Source organism: Hyla sarda, chromosome 13 (genome assembly GCF_029499605.1).
Source record: "Hyla sarda isolate aHylSar1 chromosome 13, aHylSar1.hap1, whole genome shotgun sequence".
Classification (NCBI taxonomy): domain Eukaryota; kingdom Metazoa; phylum Chordata; class Amphibia; order Anura; family Hylidae; genus Hyla; species Hyla sarda.
The window spans coordinates 42,714,118-42,741,284 of record NC_079201.1 but is presented as its reverse complement, the minus strand read 5'-3'; the positions used below and the strand labels follow the sequence as shown (position 1 = coordinate 42,741,284).

Here is a 27,167-nt window from a genome sequence, read left to right as displayed (position 1 = left end):
GCAACTGTATACCACGTGTGACTACTAGGGAAAGCCTATATTATTTCTCCCCACAGGTTTTTAAGCTGTATAAGCTCCGAATGAGCAAATACTGTAGGGATAGAAGAAATATTCTTTTTTACAGGCACCCATGTCAACTTATGTGGTATTATTGTCTATCATGATAGTGGTCTGATCATTGAGCTAGAATTTTCTTTTAGCTGTAATTGTGGAGCTAGTAGGGATACAACAATCCTCTAGCAAATTTTTTACTTGATCACTTTCTATACCTCCTGAGGACACCTGCTCAGTACCAGCAGGTAGAAACGCGTTGTGGTTTAAAACTATTATCACCTTGTGGTGTGCATGTGACGCCTAGGGTGATTGGTTGCACTGGACAGGCTGGGCCCTGCAGAGGCCAGTGTAGACCAATGATACAAGTGATCTAACAAATATCATTTATACATCACTAAACACTAATATATCTTTTTTTAGTATTTTTGATAAATTAAAAGCTAAGTTTAAAATACCGTATTTATCGGCGTATAACACGCACTTTTTAGGCTAAAATTTTTAGCCTAAAGTCTGTGTGCGTGTTATACGCCGATACACCCCCAGGAAAGGCAGGGGGAGAGAGGCCGTCGCTGCCCGCTTCTCTCCCCCTGCCTTTCCTGGGGTCTAGAGCGCTGCTGTCGGCCCTTTTCACCCCCTGGTTATCGGCGCCGCTGCCCGTTCTGTCCCCCTGACTATCGGTGCCGGCACCGATAGCCAGGGAGAGAGAAGCGGCGCCGACAGCCAGGGGGAGAGAAGGGGCAGCGGCACCCATTGCCGGCGCCGCTGCCCCGTTGCCTCCCCCCATCCCCGGTGGCATAATTACCTGAGTCCGGTCCGCGCTGCTCCGCTGCTCCAGGCCTCCGTCGTGCGTCCCCGGCGTCATTGCTATGCGCTGAACGGCACGGCGCTCTGACGTCATGCGCCGCGCCGTGCATAGCAATGACGCCGGGGACGCACGACGGAGGCACCGATAGTCAGGGGGACAGAACGGGCAGCAGCGCCGATAACCAGGGGGTGAAAAGGGCCGACAGCAGCGCTCTAGACCCCAGGAAAGGCAGGGGGAGAGAAGCGGGCAGCGACGGCCTCTCTCCCCCTGCCTTTCCTGGGGGTATATCGGGGTATACACGCGCACACACGCACCCTCATTTTTTCATGGATATTTGGGTAAAAAACTTTTTTTACCCAAATATCCGTGGTAAAATGAGGGTGCGTGTTATAGGCCGGTGCGTGGTATACCCCGATAAATACGGTATGTACATCCCTGGCACATAGTATTTGCCGTATATATTTGTGATTATGCTGGATGATTAAGTTATACATTGGGGAAGACGTGGACCCAGTTGATCAACAACTACGTCTCTTTATACAAGACCCGAGACCTCCCCAGATTTCTCTAACAGACAAAATAGAGTGTCCAGGGAGTCCCAAACATCAGCAATGTACACTAAGGTATCGTATGCATTAGGGCTGCACGATATGGGGAAAACGTGCGATTTCGATATGCGATGCGATATAACAAAAATGGTGAAATCCCTCCCATTTCATGTCCAATCGCCCCCATTTCACATGTACCTACTCATTTTATGCCCACCGCCCATTTCACATCTCCCCCTTGTCAATTCCCCGCCCCCCCCCCCCGTCACATTCTTCCCCCCTGTCACATTCCCCCCTTCATCAGCGTTGCACTGTATATAATAAAATAATTTCATTCATCCCTGGACCAGCGCCGTCATTGAGAGGAACACCTGATGAAGGAGGGGGGAGGTGGGGAAAATAAAAAATATAAAAAGCAGGGGAAAAGGGGGAATGATGAGGGAGGGGGAGGTAGGGAAATAATTTTTTATTTTTGTTTCCCTACCTCCCCCCTCCCTCATCATCCCCCCCTTTCCCCTGCTTTTTATATATTTTTTTTATTTTCCCTACCTCCCCCCTCCCTCATCATTCCCCCTTTTCCCCTGCTTTTTATATATATTTTTTTATTTTCCCTACCTACCCCCTCCCTCATCACTTCCCCCCTGCTATATATAATATTTTTTATTTTTGTTTCCCTACCTCCCTCATCATTCCCCCTTTTCCCCTGCTTTTTATATTTTTTATTTTCCCTACCTTCCCCTTCCCTCATCATTCCCCCTTTTCCCCTGCTTTTTATTTTTTTTATTTTCGCTACCTCCCCCCTCCCTCATCACTTCCCCCTTTTCCCCTGCTTTTTATATATTTTTTTAACTTTCCTTACTAGGCTGCGCGTCGGCAGGCCAGGTCAGGCACCGGGCGTTGCGGGCTGTGTGGTCAGTGAAACAGATGAGTGACATCCTCTCCCGGCTCCTCTGCACGGCATCAGTAACATAACTTTTCATTTCCTGCAGTCACCGCACTCCGAACTCTGACTCGCGGCGGCTCCAGGAAATGAAAAGTGACGTCACTGATGCTGCGCAGAGGAGCCGGGAGAGGACTTCATTCATCTGCTACATGACCACACAGCCCGCAAGACCCGCCATCTGACCTGGCCTGCCGAAGCGCAGCCAGGTAAGGAAAATAAACTATAAAAAGCAGGGGAAAAGGGGGAATGATGATGGAGGGGAGGTAAGGAAAATTAAAAGCACGCCGGGGAGGAGCCACCGCTGGTCACTGATTTAAAGTGGCTGCTGACGGGCTGCTTATAATTCACAAGCAGCCGCTACTGCGGCCGCTTTAAATCAGTGACCAGACGATTTATCGGCATATAACACGCAGGCAGGAGCCCGCCCGAGCAGATAATCGCATGTTTTCCCGGGGGGGGGGCGTATCGCTATATCGCAAAAAGCAAAAATCGTGTTTCGATAGGTTTTGCGATATATCGTGCAGCCCTAGTCTGCATATAAAGAAATCTTCTCGGCCAGGGAAACCCTAGTGATCCTTTTAATAGAAATAGAGAAGCAAACTGCTGCTTCCAGGGGCTCAACAGGTAAAGTAAATAAAAAGGGTCAGAGGGGGCACCCCTGCCCAACTGGAACAACTAGGGGATCTCCAAATTAGTGCGTTCACCGGCCCTAGGGGAGTCATACAGCAACGGAAACAGGTCCGAAGCGGAAAGGTCACATTAGGCACCAAATATAGTGTCACTCAACGGAATCAAAGACCTTATAGACATCCAGGCTGAGCATATAACCAGGGGATCCATCCTACTCCGCTGCGGAAATGTTAAGCTAGAGTCTTTTCCCGTTTACATCAGTCGCTCTCCCGGGCATGAACCCAGTCTGGTCAGGATGAACTACAGAGGAAATGACCCCCCTAAGCCTGTTCGCTAGGACCTCTGCCAGAATTTTGATATCTACATTAAGGAGGGAAATGGGGCGATAAGAGTCCGGCAATGTCGGATCCTTACCAGGCTTGGGCAGTAGTCCCGGAGTCTTCCCCGAGGGTAAGTCTTTGATAACCCTGGACACCTCAACTGGATTGGAGCGAAGTCAGTGGGACAAGAGGAAGTTCTCTCAAGAAGGACATTATAGTCTCAGGGGACGCCCCAGAGGAGGAGGAGTATAAAGGAGCTATAGAAGGAATGGAATACCTCATTAATGACTGACGGGTCAGAGCTAAGGGACCCATCCCTCCCGCGTTCACAGGGGATGGAAGCCACAGGGCAGCTTTCCCTAGACAGATAGGCCAAAAGTTTACCATTCTTATCCCAAAATTCAAATATATCTGCCTCCCTCATTGCTAGTTTCAAATAAACCCGATCTTTCTGGACAATCAAAAGAGATCTCTGAGCCCTAGCCCACTCCCTCTCAGCCTCCGGAGTAGGGTCCCTCACCACCGCTGCCTTGAGAACCCCTATTTCAGACTGTTACGCCCGTTCCCGGGCTCCCAATAATGCCCTCCTGCCTGCTACCCCCACCATAAATGCTCCCCTAACCGTGGCTTTGTAAGCATCCCACTGGATGAGGACATCTGGGTGGGAGGCATTATGGGCCCAATAGTCAGAGTGAGCAGTCTCCAAGGCAGACTATATTTTATCCGCCTGAAGCCACCCAGGATGCATTCTCCACAAATGTGAGGAGGGCCTAGGACCTAGGGACAAGGTAACTATTAAGGCAGAATGGTCTGAGATCCCTCTACTAGTATAGCACACCTCACTCACCGTCGGCAGTAGGTCAGCCGAAGCAAATGCGAGGTCAATTCGGGAGAGGGTCTGATGCACCGAGGAGTAGTAAGATAAGATGGAGTCATCCGAGTATTTCCATCTCCATAGGTCAGTAAGGCCCAACCCGAGACGCCAAGAAGCTAATGCAGATGATCCGGGGACCACGGCACTGGTGCGATCGAGCCAGGGGTCAGGAACAACATTGAAGTCTCCTATAAAAAGAACAGGGTCAGTAGGGAAGGAAATCCACCAATCCACAATCAGATCCAGGATGGTCACATGAATGGCAGGAGGTACATACAAAGAGACAAGGTTAAAGCAAAAAGGAGGACAACGCACAGTGTAATATCACATACCTACCAAAGTGGTCACAGGAAACCTGGGAAATTATCAAGGGGAGGGACTTAGAGACAAGGACTGAGACCCCTCTAGCCAAGGATGAGTAGGAGGAGTGGTAACCCTTCGCAACCCACGCCCTCTTTAGGGCCACAACCTTCTGACCCATAAGGAGAGTTTCCTGCAGACAAATCATATGTGGGGAGTGTCTCTTAACAAAATCCAGGCACAGCGCCCTCTTAAACTTGGAGTTCCGGCCACGGACATTCCAACTGAAAACCATAAGGGACCCCATCATGAAACCCAAGATGTAGCGTTATTAGGGCCTACCCCACTGAAAAGGTACCCCGCAAACGAAGGAGCTCTCATGCACACCACAGACACACAGACAACACGGACGGACAACAAAGACAAAACACCACTAAATATCATAAACAGATAGAAACAGCAAAACATCCCTTAAACAACCCTGTCTCACACTAACTAAACCAGTGCTGACCTATACCCCAAACTAGAAAATCATAAAAGGCGGGTGCAGGAGCTACTTACAATCCACCATCCACCACCTCCCGCCCCCCCAGTAAACCAAAAAACTATACCCCTGACTCACTAACCCGGGAATACCTAGGGGAAGTCGAACCTCGGACAACTAACACTTGCAGCCTATAAGCTAGCTAACTAAGAGAGCAGGCAGTCCATCAGGAGCATCAATCTGGTGGCCCAGCCACTCTGGGGGCAGCCTCTGCCCACTGCAGCACCTCCGCAGTTGAGGAAGAAATTGGCAGTGCATACATCCACCACCCTCAGCCGAGCCGGGTACAACATGGCGTAGCAATATCCCTTGGAACAGAGTTTGGCCCGAACTTCTGTAAACTGGGTGCGCTGTTTTCTACTCCACAGAGAAGTCCGGATAGAAAGAGACTCTTTACTGTCACCAAAGAGTACATACCTCTAATTTGATCTGCACAGCTCTCAGGATAGTGTCTCTGTCTTTAACATGAAGAATCTGAGCTAGAAATGGCCGAGGAGGCCCCCCGGGCCCAGGAGGTCTGGCAGGGACCATATGGGCCCGCTCCACAGCGAAGAAAGGAGAGAAGGTATCCGCAGGGAGAATCTCCTTCAGCCAGGATTCTAAAAATTTGCTGGGGAATAGGGCAGAGGGTATCCTCAACCGTAGAGACCCTGTTCTCCACCTCTGTAGTGCGCTCCCTCAACTTTTGAGTCTCATGGCCCAGAATAACGAATACCTGTCTCAGTTCATCCACTTTAGTAATTATAGAAGTATGACAGGAGAAGGTGGACAGAATTTCAGCAAAGCGGAGGTCCATAAGAGTCCCATCATATTGCATCCGATCGGAAGAAGGACGGAACGGCGGCTCCGAGGGCCCGTCCGCCCCGAACCCAGCCTGGAGGGGCAAGGTGCTGCCCGACTGCTCCGCAGATCTGGAAAATTGACTTAAGGATTTAGCCGCGTTAGCCGCTACCATCTGAAGAAGCATCATCGTCCATAGCAGGAAGAAACACTTCAACTTCAGACTTGTTGCGCTTGGATTTGCCCCTGGAGCCTGCCATGGCGGGATGCCGGCACCCACCGGATGAGTATGAGCAAAGTAGGGCATCAGGAGGGAGAAACCCTGCATTTTCCTTCAGAGCACACCTCTCCCTGTAAGATAGCAAAAAATACCACCACACTAAAGGCAGCAGTAGCAGGGACACATCCGAGGGTATCAGAGCACAAGCAGACTGGAAGACAGTGCAGCACAGAGGGTGTTAATAGAGCAGCCACAGAGTCAGTGAGGCAATTCACAGCCCACTACAAGACCCAGCAAGCCTTGGAAGGAAAGAAGGCGCAGTCCCAGGGCCAGATGTATTATAAGATGGTGCTCACAGTACCAGTCCAGGGAGGCACCAGCCCCCAGCCACCCTATGTATATGCAGCCAGGAGAAGTGCCGGTTCTAAGGTCTCTCTCTCTCTCTGTAACTCTCAAAGCAGGGTTGCCCAGGTGACCAGGCCCAAGATGAGGCCCCGCCGACGAAGGCCAGTAATGGCGGCCGCAATTCAAGGGAACACGGGAGGACTCTCGGGGCCCGCAGAAGCCACCAGGACACCCCAGGGCACCACACCTTCACCTCCGGACCTCACCACTCTGCCACAGAGGCCGCCACTCTCTCCACCGTCACTCTCTATCCTCAGCAGCCCGGACCACTCAAGACAGCAGGCCCCGCCGCCAGCACCGGAACGCCACCGACGCCGCCAGCCAGCACTGCTGGATTCACCAGGGTCTCCTGCGTCCGGAGGGACCCCCAGGCAAGCAGTTCCGTGGGTCAGGGGGAAATTATAGCAGGGTAATTCACAGGGTGAGCGGGAGCTCGGCAGCCACGCGTCCGCTTAGCTCCCCATGCAGGCCACGCCCCCTGATATGCACTTCTTAAAGAGTTCAGTATGAACGTGTTGATAAGTGCTACTACTCACCTGAGACTACATGTAATTTTTTAGGAATAAATCCATTTTAAATTTGTGTCAGAACGGTATATTATTTGTCCTATGCACAATTTAAAAAACTTTTTTGGAAACCACTAACATGTGCTGTGATTGTTTGCTATTTAGACCAAAGTCTGTTTTTTTTCTCTTTCCTTAAAGGGGTACTCCAGTGGAAAAAAAAAAAAAAGCTTTCAAATCAACTAGTGCCAGAAAGTTAAACATATTTGTAAGTTACTTCTATTTAACAATCTTTAGCCTTCCTGTACTTATGAGCTGCTGTATGCTACAGAGAAAGTTGTGTAGTTCTTTCCAGTCTGACCACAGTACCCTCTGCTGAAACCTCTGTCCGTGTCAGGAAATGTCCAGAGCAGGAGAGGTTTGCTATGGGGATTAGCTTCTACTCTGGATAGTTCCTGACACGGACAGAGGTGTTAGCAGAGAGCACTGTTGTCAGACTGGAAAGGACTACACAACTTTCTCTGTGGTATACAGCAGCTGATAAGTAGTGAAGGGCTTAAGATTTTTAAATAGATGTAACTTACAAATCTTTTTTAACATTCTGGAAGCAGTTGATTAGAAAACATTTGTCTACCACCAGAGTACCCCTTTAAATCTGGATTACCAGTTTATAGATTTTACGTAATGAAGACTTACACACTCAAGTAAATAGACTGCTTCCTCAGGCAGCAGACACTGTCGTCCCCCCTCTGTGAACCCCATGGTCTGCCAAAACTTGCCCTGCATATGGAAGTAAGAGTTAAAGGTTACTCTTGCTGATCAAAAGTATGACACTGACAAGTAGAAATGGTCACAAGAATTAATGAGATCCGTGATGGGTTACTACCCACTAGTCTCTTAAAAGTACCTACCGCAGGCAATGTCAGCTCCACCAATTCTTTTTCTGGTGTCCAAACTCCTCTCCCCAAATTTCCTCTGCAAAAGGTCAATAGGATGTTATTAAAGGCTATGGACACCTTTGTATTGCTTTGTTTTTTATTTACTGCATGTAAAAGAGTACTCCAGCGAAAATTTAAAGGGGTACCCTGGTGAAAAGCAATTTTTCTGGTGCCAAATTGTTAAACAGATTTGTAAATTGCTTCTATTTAAAAATCTTAATCCTTCCAGTTCTTATCAGCTACTGTATGCTCCAGAGGAAGTTATTTTCTTTTTATAATTATTTTCTGTCTGACCACAGTGCTCTCTGCTGACACCTGTCTGTCTGTCTCAGGAACTGTCAAGTGCAGCATAGGTTTGCTATGGGGATTTGCTCCTGCTCTTAACAGTTCCTGAGACAGAGGTGTCAGCAGAAAGAACTGGGGTCAGACAAAAAAGAAATTATAAAAGAGAAGAACTTCCTGTGGAGCATACAGCAGCTGATAAGAACTGGAAGGATTAAGATTTTTAAATAGAAGTTATTTACAAATCTGTTTAACATTCTGGCACCAGAAAAATAGTTTTTCACCATAGTACCCCCTTAACTTTACCCCTATCCGCAGGATGCCCAAGCAAATGCCATCTGCAGCACACGCTCCTCGCTGAGCACCAGGTCCTATCCGAAAGTCCTAAGCAGCTGGACTCCCCGCGATCAGCTACTTTTCTCTTATCCTATGGATAGGGGATAAGTTAATTTTTGCCAGGGATCTCCTTTAATCTTGTATACATGCAGCTGGCATGTACAATATCATAAACATGATCTAGTCAGTTCTATTAGACGGGCACTCTGCCGGCTCATTCTCACAACTGCTGTCTATTGTTGCCTATGTCCATGGGGTTTTCTGTTAAGCATACGTGTCAATGCTGTTAAACACTGCTTAGACAAGATTGCAGCCCCCAAAATAATGAAATACAAAAAAGACTAGAAAAAGGTATCTGGATCTTGAGGGTTAAAAAAAAAAAAAAAAAAAAAAAAAAGCCCTATATTCACTTCATGGAGGAGGGGGGCTCCTCCATGAAGTGAATATAGGGCTTTTTTTTTTTTTTTTTTTTTTTTTAACCCTCAAGATCCAGATACCTTTTTCTAGTCTTTTTTGTATTTCATTATTTTGGGGGCTGCAATCTTGTCTAAGCAGTGTTTAACAGCATTGACACGTATGCTTAACAGAAAACCCCATGGACATAGGCAACAATAGACAGCAGTTGTCCCATTTATATATATGAGAAACATAACTGGGCATACTCTTACCTTTTTACAGGGATGGCATAGCAGCATAACAGTAACACACAAAATAACATGGACACTGAACCAACAACACAACTCATCCACTTTATCCTCGCCCATAATTACTTCAGATTTGGACAGGACCTCTACCTACAGAAGATGGGGACTGCTATGGGCAGTCAAATGGCACCACAGTATGCTAACCGCTTTATGGCAAAACTGAAAGCGGACTTCCTGTCCAGATGCAGAACAAAACCTCTACTTTTGCTACATAGATGATGTCCTAATTATATTAAAGACTTCATAAACCAGGGCTACAGTTCCAGGATCAGGTAAGAAAAGCAACCAACATTTCCAGGAAAGAACTGCTGAGGTATAAGGAACATCACACAGGGAACCTTGTACCACTGGTGGTCACCTACCACCCCCAAGTGGAGGTTTTGCGCAAAATATCAAAGGAACTTCAAACACTACACACAGATGACCGACCACCATAATGGCCTTCTGATAGCCTCCCATCCTCAAGCAAATAATAGTAAGAAGTGCCCTAAACAAAAATGCACAAAATGGCACCTCACCCGTCTCCAAAAAAAAGGTGTAAAACATGTGCATATCAAACTCACTGTATTAAAGGGGTACTCCAGTGGGAAAAATAAATTCTAAATCAACTGGTGCCAGAAAGTTAAACAGATTTGTAAATTACTTCTATTTAAAAATCTTAATCCTTCAAGTACTTATCAGCTGTTATATACTCCACAGGAAGTTCTTTTCTTTTTGAATTTCCTTTATGTCTGACCACAGTGCTCTCTGCTGACACCTCTGTCCATTTTAGGAACTGTCCAGAGTAGAAGCAGATCCCCCATAGCAAACCTCTCCTGCTCTTGACAGTTCCTAAAATGGACAGAGGTGTCAGCAGAGAGCACTGTGGTCAGACAGAAAGGAAATTCAAAAAGAAAATAACTTCATGTGGAGCATATAACAGCTGTTAAGTACTGGAAGGATTAAGATTTTTAAATAGAAGTAATTTACAAATCTTTTTAACTTTCTGGCACCAGTTGATTTAAAAAAAAAAATTCTTCCAGTGGAGTACCCCTTTAATGGGACAGTTTCCAACGCAAAGGGAGAGAAAAATATGGGAGATCAAACAGATCAAAATAAATTCTTTTTCATATCAACTGCCTGCAGAAAGTTAGAGATTTGGAAATTATTTCTATTTAAAAAATCCTAATCCTTCCAGTACTTATCAGCTGCTGTATACTACAGAGGAAGTGGAGTTATTATTTTCTGTCTGACCACAGTGCTCTCTGCTGACACCTCTGTCCATTTCAGGAACTGTCCAGGGCAGGAGCAAATACCCATAGCAAACCTCTCCTACTCCGGACAGTTCCTGACATGGACAGAAGTGTCTAGAGAGAATATACAGCAGCTGATAAGTACCTAAATGACCAAGCCCAATTTTTTAAATCTAACCTGTGTCTCTTTATGAGGTAATAACTTTGGAATGCTTTTACGGATCAAAGAGATTGTGAGATAGCTTATTCATGACACATTGTACTTTAAAATTATTGGTCATTTTTCTCTTAAAGTGGTACTCTGGTGGAAAGAAAATCCGTATTTATCGGGGTATACCACGCACCGGCCTATAACACGCACCCTCATTTTACCAAGGATATTTGGGTAAAAAAAGTTTTTTACCCAAATATCCATGGTAAAATGAGAGTGCGTGTGTGCGCGTTTATACCCCGATACACCCCCAGGAAAGGCAGGGGGAGAGAGGCCGTCGCTGCCCGCTTCTCTCCCCCTGCCTTTCCTGGGGTCTAGAGCCCTGCTGCCGGCCCTTCTCTCCCCCTGGCTATCGGCGCCGCTGTCCGTTCTGTCCCCGACTATCGGTACCGGCGTCCCATTGCCGGCGCCGATAGCCAGGGGGAGAGAAGTGGCGCCGTCATCCAGGGGGAGAGAAGGGGCAGCGGCACCCATTGCAGGCGCCGCTGCCCCATTGCCTCCCCCCATCCCCGGTGGCATAATTACCTGGGTCGGGTCCGCACTGCTGCAGGCCTCCGGCGTGCGTCCCCTTCGTCGTTGCTATGTGCTGCACATGACGTCAGTGCGCCGCGCCGTGCATAGCAACGACGCAGGGGACGCACGCCGGAGGCCTGCAGCAGCGCGGACCTGACCCAGGTAATTATGCCACTGGGGATGGGGGGAGGCAACGGAGCAGCGGCGCCGGCAATGGGTGCCGCTGCCCCTTCTCTCCCCCTGGCTGTCGGCGCCGCTCCTCTCCCCCTGGCTATCGGCGCCGGCAGTGGGGCGCCGGTACCGATAGTCAGGGGGACAGAACGGGCAGCGGCGCCGATAGCCAGGGGGAGAGAAGGGCCGGCAGCAGGGCTCTAGACCCCAGGAAAGGCAGGGGGAGAGAAGCGGGCAGCGACGGCCTCTCTCCCCCTGCCTTTCCTGGGGGTGTATCGGCGTATAACACGCACATAGAACATTTTTGCCTAAAAAGTGCGTGTTATACGCCGATAAATACAGTATTTTTTTTTTTATATGAACTGGTGCCAAAAAGTTAAACAGATTTGTAAATTACTTCTATTTAAAAATATTAAACCTTCAATACTTGTCAGCTTCTGTATGCTGCAGAGGAAATTGTATTATTTTCTGTCTGACCACAATGCTCTCTGCTGACACCTCTTCAGGAACTGTCCAGAGCTGGAACAAAACTTCCTAGCAAACCTCTCTTGCACTGGACAGATTTGTCAGCAGAGGACACTGTAGTCAGACAGAAAACAAAACAACTTCTTCTGCAGCATACAGCAGCTGATAATACTGGAAGGATTAATATTTTTAAATAGAAGTAATTTACAAATCTGCTTAACCCCTTAAGGACGAAGCCCATTTTGGCCTTTAGGACCATGCAATTTTCCCCTTTTTTGCATTTTCGTTTTTTCCTTCAAAAAACAATTGTACCTTTTAATGACTGCTTATTTTATAACAAAATCTGCGACGAAACAAAAAAATATATATATATTATTTGGAGGGGTGAAAAAAAAAATTCCATTTTGTAACTTTTAGGGGCTTCCGTTTCTACGCAGTGCACTTTTTGGTAAACATGACACATTCTCTTTATTCTGTAGTACGATACAGTTACAAGGATACCCAATTTATGTAGGTTTTATTTTAATACTTATACATGAACCACATGTTTAAAATTGTCATCTTCTGACTCCCATAACTTACTTTATTTTTTTTAGCTTATTTTTTTGCATGCGAGGTCTGTAGTTTTTTTTTTTTAATTTTCAAATTCAAGGGTTTTTATTTCGGAAAAGAATGAACAGAGATATACATAAACATGTGAACAATATACAAGCCCGACAGCCAGGGTTGGCCGAGACTGCGAGGGGCAACAAAATACAGTAAGATACCAATCGTTCCACAAAAGTGCAATGGAAAATGCGTGCATCAAACAAATAGCATAGCATGAAATATATAAAGAACAGAAAACGCATTCAGGATATAAAAGCGAGCCAGCATACTGCTCAACAATCCAGTTAAAGATAATAACAAATGGGTCAGCTGTTCACTAGATGCACGAGTATACATTATCAGAGTATCATCATGTATCGAACACCAGTATGAGTAGGGTGAGAGCAAAAGAAGGGCACATACACACGCAATAACACAGAAAGAAAGAAAGCAAACGTGAAAAAGCACAAAAAAGGAAAAACAGCATGGCAGAAGGTTAAAAAACGAATAAAGAAACACAGTCAGAGGCCGCGGAACCGATCACCAGCAGAGAGCGTTGGATGTGAGTAAAGAGCAAAAACCTGTCACTAAACACGCGGGTAAGGGACTGAAAAGGCAAGCAAATTTGAAATACAAAAAAAAAAACACAACAGGTACTCCCTATGGTAATGACCTATACCTTCCAGAAGAGCAATTTTCACCCCAGAGGAGCCAAGTGGCGCATAGTCTCATAACATCCTCAGAGAGGACAGCCAGTAATTCCTCCATGCGGCGGGTTTGTGCCACTTCGGCCATCCATTCTTCAATAGTAGGACGGTCAGGGGACTTCCAACTCCTAGGGATAACTGATTTGGCAGCCTGCAATAGGTGTCTCACTAAGGACCGTTTATATTTCGCTAGCGCCATGGGAAACATAAAAAGTAGGGTAGCTTCCGGGGTATGAGGAACCTGCACTCCAGTGACCTCAGCCACCACCTGAAGAACCGCCCTCCAGAATCTCATGAGGACCGGGCAACCCCACCATATGTGCGACATCATACCCTCAGCATTGCCACATCTCCAACACGAGCTGGGAACAGAGGGATACTAGAGATGCAATTGCGAGGGCACTCAGTACCACCTAGACAGAATTTTGTAGCATGTTTCTTGAGATTTAGAGGCAATCACCGCTTTATGGGTTTATTGGAAGCAACGTGCCCATTCCTCATCAGAGAATGATTTACCTAATTCGGATTCCCAGGCCCGACATTACGCCGGCAGGGAGCATGTCCTAGCGGATAATAACAGGTCATATATTAGAGAAATGGCATGCCCAGGATACGAGGGAGCAAGACAAAGGCGTTCAAATGGAGTTAGCGCACGGTGTACATTAGCCTGAGGAGGAAGTGAAGAGAAAAAATGTTGCAATTGAAGGTAAGCAAACGGGGCCAGTCTAGAAGAGGGTCCATCGGTGAGCAGCTCATCTAACGTTTTCAGTCTCCCAGCAGACACAATTTACCAAACCCTAAGAGGGTTTGTCAAAGAAGCCCCAAAGAAGTCCCCCCCTGAGGGGTCGCCAGGTGGGAAGGACGGGTTGCCTGACACAGGGAGGAGCGGTCCCAATTTATCAATTAAGGCTTCCTCATCACTGACCCCATGTAGGGAAACTAACGTATGGCGCGTAGAAAAGGAAGACGAGAACATGTCCTGTCAAGAGGGAGACCAAGTCCAGGGCAAAATAGCCAGGGACCTCGGGGAAAAATCCTGGGCCAGCCGTACCCACAGTTTGGAATTCAGATTATGCGCCCAGTCCAAAACACGTGCATGTACACAAGCCAAAATATATAGGCGACAGTCAGGTAATCCAGTCCCTCCTGACAATTTAGGTCTGGAAAGGAGGGTACGATTCAGGCGAATGGACCAGAGGACCAGACGAACAAGCCAAAGCATTTGCGCACTGAGAGCCAAAAAGAGGCAGGGACATGGATAGGCAAAGTCTGCAAAAGGTACAACAGACGAGGCATTAAAGTCATTTTTAAGATATTCATTCGGCCGAACCAGGAGAACTCCCTCTTATTCCAGGATGACAAGTCAGCATGGAAACAAGCTAATAGAGGAGAGAAATTAAGAGAGCATAATTGGGAGAGGTCAGATGAGATCCGGGTCCCTAGGTATGATATCCCCCCAGATGGCCAAGTAAAAGGGAATGCAGAGCGAAGGGAGGTTTCTATGTGCCCCGGCAATGAAACATTCAGAGCCTTTGATTTGGAAAAATGAATTAAAAAATTTGACCATGTTCACAACTCATGTAGTCTGCGCATAAGATTGGGTAAAGATACTATAGGATTCGTTAAGTAGACCAAGAGATCATCGGCAAAGGCCGAGCATTTGTGTTCATGGCCGCCCACCTCCACACCGTGGATATCAGGGTCCGACCTAATAGAGGCTAAGAGATGCTCCATCACCAGAACGTACAGAAGTGGGGATAGGGGACATCCCTGTCTAGTTCCATTCCGTATACGGAAGGAAGAGGACATGGCGCCATTGATTTTGAGACTGGCCGTGGGGGAGTGATAAAGTGCCAGGACTTTGGCGCTAAAGACTGGGCCTAAGCCAATATGACGTAAGGTTTGTGCCAGGGAGGACCAGGAGATGCCTTTTCGGCGTTTAGAGAAAGAATCATCAAGGGCAACTCGGAAGACTTGGCATAATGGATAATATCCACAGTCTTAATGGTGTTGTCCCTAGCTTCCCTCCCCGACACAAACCCCACTTGATCCAGGTGGACCAATTTGGGAAGGACAGAATTTAAACGGGTGGCCAACAATTTGGAGTAGATTTTCAGGTCTATATTCAGAAGGGAGATAGGCCGATAGCTGCTGCAAACCTGGGGATCCTTCCCGGGCTTTGGGAGGACCACAATGTGGGCCAGTGTAGAAGAGGCTGGGATGGGCTGTGAAGGGGAGACAGAGTTAAAAGCTTTAAGCATAACGGGGGCCAGGCTAGGAAAAAGGGTTTTATAAAATTTAAGACGTATAGCCATCTGGTCCCGGACTCTGAGGTCTGTAGTTTTTATCGGTACCATTTCTGTTTTGCCACAGCTCAAACTTGAAGTGGGAAACTTGCTGTAAACCCCCAACAGTGTGAATGTACCCTGTACATACACATGGGGAGGGAGGGGGCAAACCTCCAACTGTTGTAAGACTACAACTCCCAGCATGCAATGACAAACTGTGCATGCTGGGAGTTGTAGTTATGCAACAGTTGGAGGCACACTATTAGAGAAACACTGAGTTAGGTAACAGACTCAGTGTTTCCGCACCAGTGTACCTCCAGCTGTTGCAATACTAAAACTCTCAGCATGCATTGACAGCCGAAGGGCATGCTGGGAGTTGTAGTTATGCAACAGCTGGAGATACAACTACAACTCCCAGCATGACCTTTGGCTGTCTGTGCATGCTGGGAGATGTAGTTATGCAACAGATGGAGGCACACTTTTTCCATAGAAAAAAAATGTGCCTCCAGCTGTTGCATAACTACAACTCCCAGCATGCACAGACAGCAAAAGGTCATGCTAGGAGTTGTAGTTGTGCCTCCTGCTGTTGCATAACTACAACTTCCACATGCTCTTTGGCTGGGCATGCTGGGAGTTGTAGCTAAGCAACAGCAGGAGGCACAGCCCTCATCTCCTGCTGCTGCTGTCCAGCTGGATGCCACCACCGATGGTCCTGGGGCCCCAATCCCGCCAACGACGCCGGAGTTCACTCTCAGCACCGGTTCTCGCCCTCTGGTCTAGAGGCAGAGTGGGTGCCGTTAGTGACACTGCCCAGCAGGAGTCCGGAATCAGCACGATCATGAGCTGGAACCAGTGCCACCTCACTTCTGCTGGTAAAGGGTGATTGGTGCTGTCTGAGATTGCACCTATCACCCATTTTTTTTTTCCGGGTCACCGGAATTGACCTGGAATCGCCGCAAATCGTTGGTTTGAATTGTCCCAGGACATTCCCCCATGCGTTGGCACGAGACGCCTGCTGAACGATTTCAGCAGGCATCCTGTTCCATTCACCGCCCGAACGGAAACATTCAGGGTGTACAGGTATGCCCTTGGTCCTCAAGTCCCAGGACGCAAGGGCGTACCTATAGACCCTGTGTCCTGGTGGGGTTAAGTCACCTTCTGAGCTCTAAATAAAGTAAACTCTACAAGAGAAATTTAATTTTCCTGGGCAATCGGAACAAATCTGAAGGGCAGCCATGTTGTCAAGTCTTCCTGTCATTATACAGGGTGGGCCATTTATATGGATACACCTTAATAAAATGGGAATGGTTAGTGATATTAACTTCCTGTTTGTGGCACATTAGTATATGTGAGGGGGGGAAACTTTTCAAGATGGGTGGTGACCATGGCGGCCATTTTGAATCAGTTTGTTTTTTCAATAGGAAGAGGGTCATGTGAATTCCAAATAAGTTTGATGTGTCACAAGAAAAAAAATCATGTGCTTGGTTTTAACGTAACTTTCATGAGTTATTTACAAGTTTCTGACTACTTATGTGTTCACTGTGCTGCCCATTGTGTTGGATTGTAAATGTAACCCTCTTCTCCCACTCTTCACACACGGATAGCAACACCGCAGGAGAAATGCTAGCACAGGCTTCCAGTATCCGTAGGATCCGTAGGTGCTGCACATCTTGTATCTTCACAGCATAGACAATTGCTTTCAGATGACCCCAAAGATAAAAGTCTAAGGGGGTCAGATCGGGAGACCTTGGGGGCCATTCAACTGGCCCACTATGAACAATCCACTTTCCAGGAAACTGTTCATCTCTGAATGCTCGGACCTGGCATGTTCCCTGAGTTTTTCAGGCAAGATGGTGCATATGGGTGTCAGGTCCGAGCATTCCTAGATGAACAGTTTCCCCCCTCACATATACTAATGAGCCACAAACAGGAAGTTAATATCCCCAACCATTCCCATTGTATTAAGGTGTATCCATATAAATGGCCTACCCTGTAGATCTGATGTAATGGCCAATTGAGAGGGCTCCTTTTGGCCTTAAAGTTCTTCAGGCAGAGCTCCCTTAATAAAGCTTGTTATCTGGTATGGCTCCTATCATGGTGCAGTCATAAAGGGGAATATTTCATAAATAATTGCCCTGATTAGACCAAACGTGTGAGAAAACTGGAAAGATTTTGCCCACAACAAACTATTCCAGTTCAGATTTTGCTTAACCCCTTAAGGACCAGGCCATTTTATACCTTAAGGACCAGAGCGTTTTTTGCAAATCTGACCACTGTCAATTTAAACATTAATAACTCTGGAATGCTTTTACTGATCATTCTGCTTCCGAGATTGTTTTTTCGTGACATATTCTACTTTAACATAGTGGTAACATTTTATGGTAACTTGCATCCTTTCTTGGTGAAAAATCCCAAAATTTGACGAAAAAAATTGAAAATTTTGCATTTTTCTAACTTTGAAGCTCTCTGCTTGTAAGGAAAATGGATATTCAAAATAAAAAAAATTTTGATTCACATATACAATATGTCTACTTTATGATTGCATCATAAAATTTACGGGTTTTTACTTTTGGAAGACACCAGAGGGCTTCAAAGTTCAGCAGCAATTTTCCAAATTTTCACAAAATTTTCAAACTCTGTATTTTTCAGGGACCAGTTCAGGTTTGGAGTGGATTTGAAGAGTCTTCATATTAGAAATAACCCATAAATGACCCCATTATAAAAACTACACCCCCCAAAGTATTCAAAATGACATTCAGTAAGCGTTTTAACCCTTTAGATGTTTCACAGGAATAGCAGCAAAGTGAAGGAGAAAATTCAAAATCTTCATTTTTTTCACTCGCATGTTCTTGTAGACCCAATTTTTGAATGTTTGCAAGGGGTAAAAGGAGAAAATTTTTACCTGTGTTTGTAGCCCAATTCCTCTCGAGTAAGCACATACCTCATATGTCTATGTAAAGTGTTCGGCGGGCGCAGTAGAGGGCTCAGAACGAAGAAGCGACAAGGGGATTTTAGAGAGTACGTTTTTCTGAAATGGTTTTTGGGGGGCATGTTGCATTTAGGAAGCCCCTATGGTGCCAGAACAGCTAAAACCCCCACATGCCATACCATTTTGGAAACTAGACCCCTTGAGGAACGTAACAAGGGGTCACATTTGGCTTTTTTGAAGCAAATTTTGCTCTGGGGGCATGCCGCATTTAGTAAGCCCCTATGGTGCCAGGACAGCTAAAAAAAACACATGGCATACCATTTTGGAAACTAGACCCCTCGGGGAACGTAACAAGGGGTAAAGTGAACCTTAATACCCCACAGGGGTTTCACGACTTTGGCATATGTAAAAAAAAAAATAATAAATTTTACCTAAAATGCTTGGTTTCCCAAAAATTTTACATTTTTACAAAGGGTTAAAGCAGAAAATACCCCCCAAAATCTGAAGCCCAATTTCTCCCGATTCAGAAAACACCCCATATGGGGGTGAAAAGTGCTCTGCTGGCGCACTACTGGTCTCAGAAGAGAAGGAGTTACAAATTTTGCTCTGGGGGCATGCCACATTTAGGAAGCCCCTATGGGGCCAGGACAGTAAAAAAAAAAAAAAAAACACATGGCATACCATTTTGGAAACTAGACCCCTTGGGGAACGTAACAGTGTTACAGTGAGTACTTACACCTCACAGGTTTTTTTGAACAGTGGGCCGTAAAAGTGAAAAATTTAATTTTTTGCACTATATTGATAGTGTTACCCCAAATGTTTCATTTTCACATTGGGTAATAGGGCAAAAGGCCCCCAAAATTTGTAGAACAATTTTGTGTGAGAAAAAAAATACCCCATATGTGGATGTAAATTGCTCTGTGGACGCACTACAATGCTCACAATAGAAGGAGTGAAAATTTTGTTGTAATTGAAGTCGGGGGTCATGTGCATTTATAAAGCCCCCAACAGGAAAAAAAAAAAAACACATGTGACACCATTTTAGAAACTTCACCCCTCAATGAACGTAACAAGGGGTACAGCGGGAAATAACACCTCACAGGTTTTTTTTTTAAAGTGGGCGATAAATTGAAAAATTTGATTTTTTTACAGTAAAATGCTGGGGTTATCCAATTATTAACATAATATGAGAAATTGGGTTACAAATTTTGGAGGGCTTTTCCCCCTGACTATAAAAATACATCCACATATGGGGTAACGTGCTGGGCGGGCGCACAACAAGGCTCAGAAGTCATAGAGGTCACTTTGTATTTGTGGCCTTTGGCATATCAGTAGCTGACGGTTCCATACATTCCGAGGAAAATACAAAAATGAAACACCCACATGTGACACCATTACAGAAAGTACCCACCCTGAGGAATGGGTATAGGGGTAAAGAGGACATTTTTAATGCACAGGTGTTTCCTAAATTTATTTTCCAGGAATGGATGAAGGCTAGCTTTTGAAAATTGCAATTTTCAACCTATGCTCTGCTTCATCTTTCTGGGAACAACTAACATGTGACTCCGAATTGTCGCCTGGAAATATGACAGAGCTCAGCGAGAACTCTTCGCATTTGAGGCGGATGTTTGTTACGGACCTAACAGTTACATACATTCAGAGGAAAATACAAGAAAGGAACATCCATATGTGAGAATACTACAAACAGTACACCCCCTGGGGAAGGTGTATAGGGTGAAGTGGAGATTTGGAACAGACGGGTGTTCCCTTCATTTATTTTCCAGGAATGGATGAACTGTACTATGGGGGGAAGAAAATTGCAATTTTAGTACTGATATGCCAATTATTTTCCCAGAATGATGACCCAGAGTACAGCCAAAAGTAAAAATGATGCCCGCCCCAAACCCTATCATCATTCTGGGAAGGGGATGTGTGGGGCCGTCCCTATTCTGTTACCTCAAATGCGCAACCCGCTCAGGTGGGGAGAGAGAGCGTTGCACATTTGAGGCAACTGCAAACCTCCAATGCTGTTGACTCTGTGTCCCATGACCCATTTTTTAGGGGGAAGAAAATAAAAAAAAGATATTGGGCTATTGGGAAAAAGGTTTTGTTTTTTGGGGGTGTGTTTTGGTTTAAAATTTGGAAGTCAATGTACCCTGGACTGGTACATTGGAGCCGAATTCTGGGGAATGAAAATTAGGGAAAAGGATGGAAAATTTAGTACTCCATGCAAGTGTGATACTCCCTGAAGCAGCCTATGCAGAGGCCCGGATGATCGGGGCAAGTGTCACATTGAGTGGTGGTGTCCCTCCGTCTCCCCTTCTTGTGACACACTCTGCATTTCTTCTGGGTTCGTCCCGTCCTTCCAGTGTTAGGGATCACACCTGGAAAGTGTTGGCCGGGGACGATCCGGGGACCTAAAGTTCCAGAGGTGCTCTGACCCGCTCTTTGGCGGTCACCAAAGATGAGGGCCTTTAGAACTACCTCTTGGAACTGCAGGTATGTCCCTGTGTTGCCAGCGTTCTGGTACAGTATAAAAGAGTTGTACATGGCAACCTGTACCATGTAGACCGCAACCTTTTTATCCCATACGCGTGTTTTCCGCATGGCGTTATATGGCTTGAGGACTTGATCAGAAAGATCAACTCCCCCCATATACCGATTGTAGTCCAGAATACAATCGGGCTTGAGGACCGGTCCCACGGTACCTCGCACAGGGACAGGGGTGCTGCCATTCCCATGAATTGTGGTGAGCATAAGGACATCCCTCTTGTCCTTATAGCGGACCAACAACAGGTTCTCATGGGAAAAGGCACGGGACTCACCCTGGGGGATAGGAGCATGTAGGGGATGGGGCGGAAGGCCTCTTTGATTCTTCCGGACTGTCCCACAAGCGACCGTGGATCTGGCGGTGAGGGACGTGAAGAGAGGGATACTAGTATAAAAGTTAGCCACGTAAAGGTGGTAACCTTTATCTAGCAATGGGTGCAAAAGGCCCCAAACGATTTTCCCGCTAACACCCAGAGTGGGGGGACATTCTGGGGGTTCAAAACGGGAATCTCGTCCCTCATACACTATAAACTTGCAAGTGTACCCGGAGGTACTCTCGCAAAGTTTATACATCTTCACGCCATACCGCGCCCGCTTGGTCGGGATGTATTGCCGGAAGCTGAGTCTCCCCTTGAAGCTAATGAGAGACTCATCAATAGAGACCTCCCGCCCCAGGACATAGGCCTCCCAAAATCTGGCCCCGAAGTGATTGATGACCGGCCTGATTTTATACAGGCGGTCATACGCGGGATCAGTTCGGGGGGGACATGCCGCATTATCAGCATAATGCAAACATCTCCGAATGGCCTCGAACCGGGAGCGTGCCATGGCCATACTGTAGAGGGGTGTCTGGTAAAAGACATCCCCACTCCAATATTGCCTGACACTGGGTTTTTTAACTATACCCATATGCAGCGCGAGGCCCCAAAAGGTCCTCATTTCGGCTGCATCGACTGGAGTCCAGCCGCCGGGTCTAGCTAAAAGTGAGCCCGGGTTAGCGGCGACGAACTGTTGGGCGTACAGATTCGTCTGTGTAACCATCAAATTAACAAAGTCGTCACTGAAAAAATGACCGAAAAAGTCCTTTTCAGTGAACCCGGCGATGTTAATTTTGATTCCTGAGTCGCCAACAAACTCAGGAATCACGGGCTCGTGGTCCGCTGGCTCAGCCCAGTCAAGTTCTCCGGTACGATGTACCAGTGACTTTGACAGGGGGGCTTCACTAGTATGAGCGCCAGGGGGACTCATACTAGCATGGGGCACAGGGTCAAGGGCAGAGGTGGTTTGCGGCAGCGCACGGCGGCGTCTCCGCCACCTTGGTGGCTCATCATCAGAACTAGATGATGAGGAGGACGATGAAATAAGGAAGGTGGGGTCTTCATCGTCCTCTGAGCGGCTCTCGGTGTCGGAGGCAATTAGGTCATATGCCTCCTCCGCCGAAAACACTCTGCGGGCCATTTCCCTACTCTAATGTGGATACGGGGGTGTGTGTGTGTGGGAAAACTTTATTGGTGTGTGTGCTGCATGTGGTGTGGTGCGATATTACCTCCCTAACCCGCCCTAACCCTCCCTAACCTAACTAAACTAACCCGCCCTAACAGAAAAAATATATAAAATAAAAGGAGCCTTTTTTTTAAAAAAAAAGGGGGGACTTCTAGCGCAAAAAAGCCCTGCGCCAAAAAAAAGGGTTTATCTAATCAGTGGTGTGCGCACTGATTAGTGCTTGTGGCGGCAGGGGGCGCAGAAGTCAGTGGGGGGTCTGGCCACTGACCCCCACACAAAAAAAAAAACGAAAAATAAAATAAAAAAACGCTTTACCCCGAAAAAAATGCACCCACCTGAACCCCCAAAAAAACGCTGATCAGTGATAAATCACAGACAGTGGTGGGACAGGCTGCACACACAGGTACAGTCCGTCCACACAGTACACGCCTGCTACTGGTGGCACGGACCGCCTATGGGTGCAAAAAATAAACCGCGTTAACCGAAAAAAGTGCCTGTACCACAAAAAAACGCTGATCAGTGATAAATCACCAACAGCGGTGAGGCACGCCGCACACACACAGGTAAGGTCCGGCCACACAGTACACGCCTGCTACTGGTGGCACGGACCGCCTATGGGTGCAAAATCACGCTAGAAAACCCGAAAAAAAGCGCTGGCACCACAAAAAAAAACACTGATCAGTACTACGGGACTGATCAGCGGCGGGTGGGCTTTAACAAACGGTGGCGGACCGCTCTTTTATAACTAAGAAGGTCCGCACGCACGCTTAGTGAAAAAAAAAAAAAAGAAAAGATCTGCGCCCCCCCCAAAAAAAAGGCTGGCGGCAGACCGCAGCGACCACAGAAAGGGGGCAAGGGGCACTTTTTTTGGACTCAGGGGATGGTGGGCAGCACGGGGCTCCGTCCTGCACACCAGATCTCTGTGGAATGGCCACCCAATCACAACTGTACTGAGGGGGGTGGCCACAATGCCAGCCCCCAGTACAGCATGGATGGTGATTGGTGGTGTATACTACACCACCAGTCACCATCTATATCCGGGTCACAGGGTCACACGTGACCCTGATGACCCGGAACCGCTGCAGAACGCCGGTAAGTAGTTACCGGCGTCCTGCAGCGATCGCAGGTATAGGAGGTCCTCCGGACCTCCTCCTGCACACTGCCGGGATGTCTGCTGATAGAAATCAGCAGACATCCGGCTCCGATCCCCGCCCGGCGAGCGGCGGGGAACGGAATCGCAGCGCATCGCTCGTCTGAATTGACGAGCGATGCGCTGTGATCGCCGACATGGGGGGCATAATGACCCCCCTGGGCGTTATGCCGCGATGCCTGCTGAACGATTTCAGCAGGCATCGGGCACCGGCTCCCCTCCGGCTAGCGGCGGGGGGCTGGGAATGGACAGGACGTACTCCTACGGGGGCGTAGGAGTACGTCCATTGTCCTTAAGGGGTTAAAAAGGGTGCTTCGGTGGTAAAAAAATTTTTTAAATCAATTGATGTCAGAAAGGTAAACAGATTTGTAAATTACTTCTATTTAAAAATCTTTAATCCTTCCAGTAGTTATCAGCTGCTGTATACTAAAGAGGAAGTTCTTTTCTTTTTAAAATGTATTTTCTGTCTGACCATAGTGCTCTCTTATGACACCTCTGTTCATGTCAGGAACTGTCCAGATCAGGAGAGGTTTCCAATGGGGATTTGCTCCTCCTCTGGACAGTTCCTTACATGGACAGAAAATAAATTAAAAATTAACTTCCTGTGGAGCATACAGCAGCTGATAAATACCCAAAGGATTTAGATTTTTAAATAAAAGTAATTTACAAATCTGTTTAATTTTCTGGCACCAGTTGATTTAAAAAAAAAAAAAAATTCCACCGGAGTACCCATTTAACCCCTTAAGGACACATGACGTACTGGAACGTCATGTGTCCACTCCCGATCTATAACGCGGGGCCACGGCGTGGCCCCGCGTCATAGCGGGTCGGGCCCGGCCTCTAACAACGGCCGGGACCCGTGGCTAATAGCGCGCGGCATTGATCGCTGTGCCGCGCGCTATTAACCCTTTAGACGCGGCGTTCAAAGTTGAACGCCGCGTCTAAAGTGAAACCGAAAGCATCCCGGCTAGCTCAGTGGGCTGTTCGGGATAGCCGCGGTGAAATCGCGGCATCCCGAACAGCTGACAGGACAGCGGGAGGGCCCCTACCTGCCTCCTCGCTGTCCGATCACCGAATGACTGCTCAGTGCCTGAGATCCAGGCATGAGCAGTCATCCTGCAGAATCGTTGATCACTGGTTTCTTATGAGAAACCAGTGATCAACATAGAAGATCAGTGTGTGCAGTGTTATAGGTCCCTATGGGACCTATAACACTGCAAAAAAAAAGTGAAAAAAAAAAGTGAATAAAGATCATTTAACTCCTCCCCTATTAAAAGTTTGAATCACCCCCCTTTTCCAATAAAAAAAAAAACACAGTGTAAATAAAAATAAAAATAAACATATGTGGTATCACCGCGTGCGGAAATGTCCGAATTATAAAAATATATCATTAATTAAACCGCTCGGTCAATGGCGTGCGCGCAAAAAAATTCCAAAGTCCAAAATAGTGCATTTTTGGTCACTTTTTATATCATTTAAAAATGAATAAAAAGTGATCAATAAGTCCTATCAATGCAAAAATGGTACCGTTAAAAACTTCAGATCACGGCGCAAAAAATGAGCCCTCATACCGCCCCATACACGGAAAAATAAAAAAGTTATAGGGGTCAGAAGATGACAATTTTAAACGTATTAATTTTCCTGCATGTAGTTATGATTTTTTCCAGAAGTCCGACAAAATCAAACCTATATAAGTAGGGTATCATTTTAATCGTATGGACCTACAGAATACATATCAGGTGTCATTTTTACCGAAAAATGTACTACGTAGAAACGGAAGCCCCCAAAAGTTACAAAACAGCGTTTTTTTTTTCAATTTTGTCGCACAATGATTTTTTTTCCCGCTTCACCATAGATTTTTGGGCAAAATGACTGACGTCATTACAAAGTAGAATTGGTGGCACAAAAAATAAGCCATCATATGGATTTTTAGGTGTAAATTTGAAAGAGTTATGATTTTTTAAAGGCAAGGAGCAAAAAACGAAAATGCAAAAACGGAAAAACCTCCGGTCCTTAAGGGGTTAAGATAGAATAGAGTTGTGATTGGTTGCTATGGGCAAAATCTTTTCAGTTATTATCTCACATATATTTTTATAAGTCAGGGCCAATATGTCTGCATTTCGGATTTGAATTATGGATATTTATGTACGCCTAACACCCAGGGAGTGTTCACATTGCTCAAAAATGCCTCAAACGATGTGCATATTTTACATACCATTGATTTTAACGGGCAATGTTAAAAAAAAAAACTATGTAGTTTAAAAAAAAAAAAAAAAAAAAAAACAGCAGGCCTATACAAATCTGAGCTTCATTTTTAATAATAACAGGGCTGAAAACAGAGTGCAACATATAGACAATTCAGAAGACAGCCAATAGCGGCACTGTTACCACTCCGTCCAGCAGCCTTACACCTATGGACCGTGGATCTACACTGTGGGCAATCAGGATGACGACCAGCGGTGGTGCTAGGACAGTATCAATAAGCATCCATCAGTAACTATAACAGTGAAGATAAAATGATATCCTGCACTCACCGCAGTAATAGGGGTCAAACGGCTACTCTCCTGGGCGTTGTACGCTTCTTCCGGCCTCCCGGAAGAAGTGTACCAGTCTCCCGGAAGAAGTGTAACAAACTAGGCGAAACCGCCGGCAGTCGCCTCTGAGCGCCCCACACCAGCTTTGTCAGCCCGTCCGTTGGAAGCACAGGAGAGGAGCCTTTTGACCCCTATTACTGAAGTGAGTGCAGGATATCATTTTATCTTCACTGTTATCGAGTGCAGTGTATGTACGTAAGTATATGTCTCTGGAACACAGGGGGCGAGCTACCTACAGAGGGGTTCCAACATACAGGGTACACCGTCTGCTCTTGAGGGGGAAAACCCCATACAAAAACTCCTGTCAGTCCTGTCTGGCTCCTATTTGATAAACAGCTGTGTGCTCTGCAACAAAAAGTGTTTTTATTACATCTAAGGCAGTTGGGCACTGTGTGTTTTTCCTACATAATTACTACTTTCCTTGTACTGAGTAGTCATGTATGCTAAAAATATATCCTGGCTTACCTATACTTGAGCCCACCTGCACATCTAGTCAGTGGTCTTCTACTAAACCTATAGACTGACCATTGTGCGTGTGTGTGTTCTAACCCTGCAACAACATTACCACACTATTACTTACAGTCGCTCCACACGCTCTTCTGCCAGCAGCTTCCTTTGCTCTGCCCGACAGATCTGCAGTTTGTCATTCTGTATTTCTGATCCATCCGGCAGAAAGTCCTTCTGTCCATGTGAACGCTGAGGAAGGCTCTGCTCCTGGCTTCGCGCAGCAAACAACTTTGCTTGACTGAAAGAAACAAATTATACAGCTCTATGACCACAAGTACTAATCAAAAGAGATACAGTGTCTCACAGAAGTGAGTACACTTCTTACATTTTTGTAAATATTTTATTATATCTTTTCACGTGATAACACTCTACAAAGTAGTGAGTGCACAGCCAATAATGTCTAAACCTTGACAACAAAAGGGAGTACCACCCCTCAGTGGAAATGTCCTAATTGAGCATAATTAGCCATTTTCCCTCCCTGATGTCATATGACTCATTACTGATTACTGGTCTCAGGTGTGAATGGGGAGCAGGTGTTTTAAACTTGGTGTTAATGCTCTCATACTCTCCAAT

General features: G+C 46.4%; 1 protein-coding gene across 3 annotated transcripts in view; it reads right to left on the bottom strand.

Moving 5' to 3' along the window:
* Positions 1–27,167, bottom strand: part of TSEN54 (tRNA splicing endonuclease subunit 54) — a 217,061-nt gene that overhangs the window by 143,070 nt on the left and 46,824 nt on the right. For all 3 annotated transcript variants that reach the window (XM_056550326.1, XM_056550325.1, XM_056550327.1), the window contains exons 2-4: positions 26,668–26,832; positions 7,838–7,901; positions 7,623–7,706 (exon numbers count right to left, since the gene is read on the bottom strand). In XM_056550326.1, the coding sequence (XP_056406301.1) occupies positions 7,623–7,706; positions 7,838–7,901; positions 26,668–26,832 (313 nt within the window). The remainder of the gene's footprint in view (positions 1–7,622; positions 7,707–7,837; positions 7,902–26,667; positions 26,833–27,167) is intronic.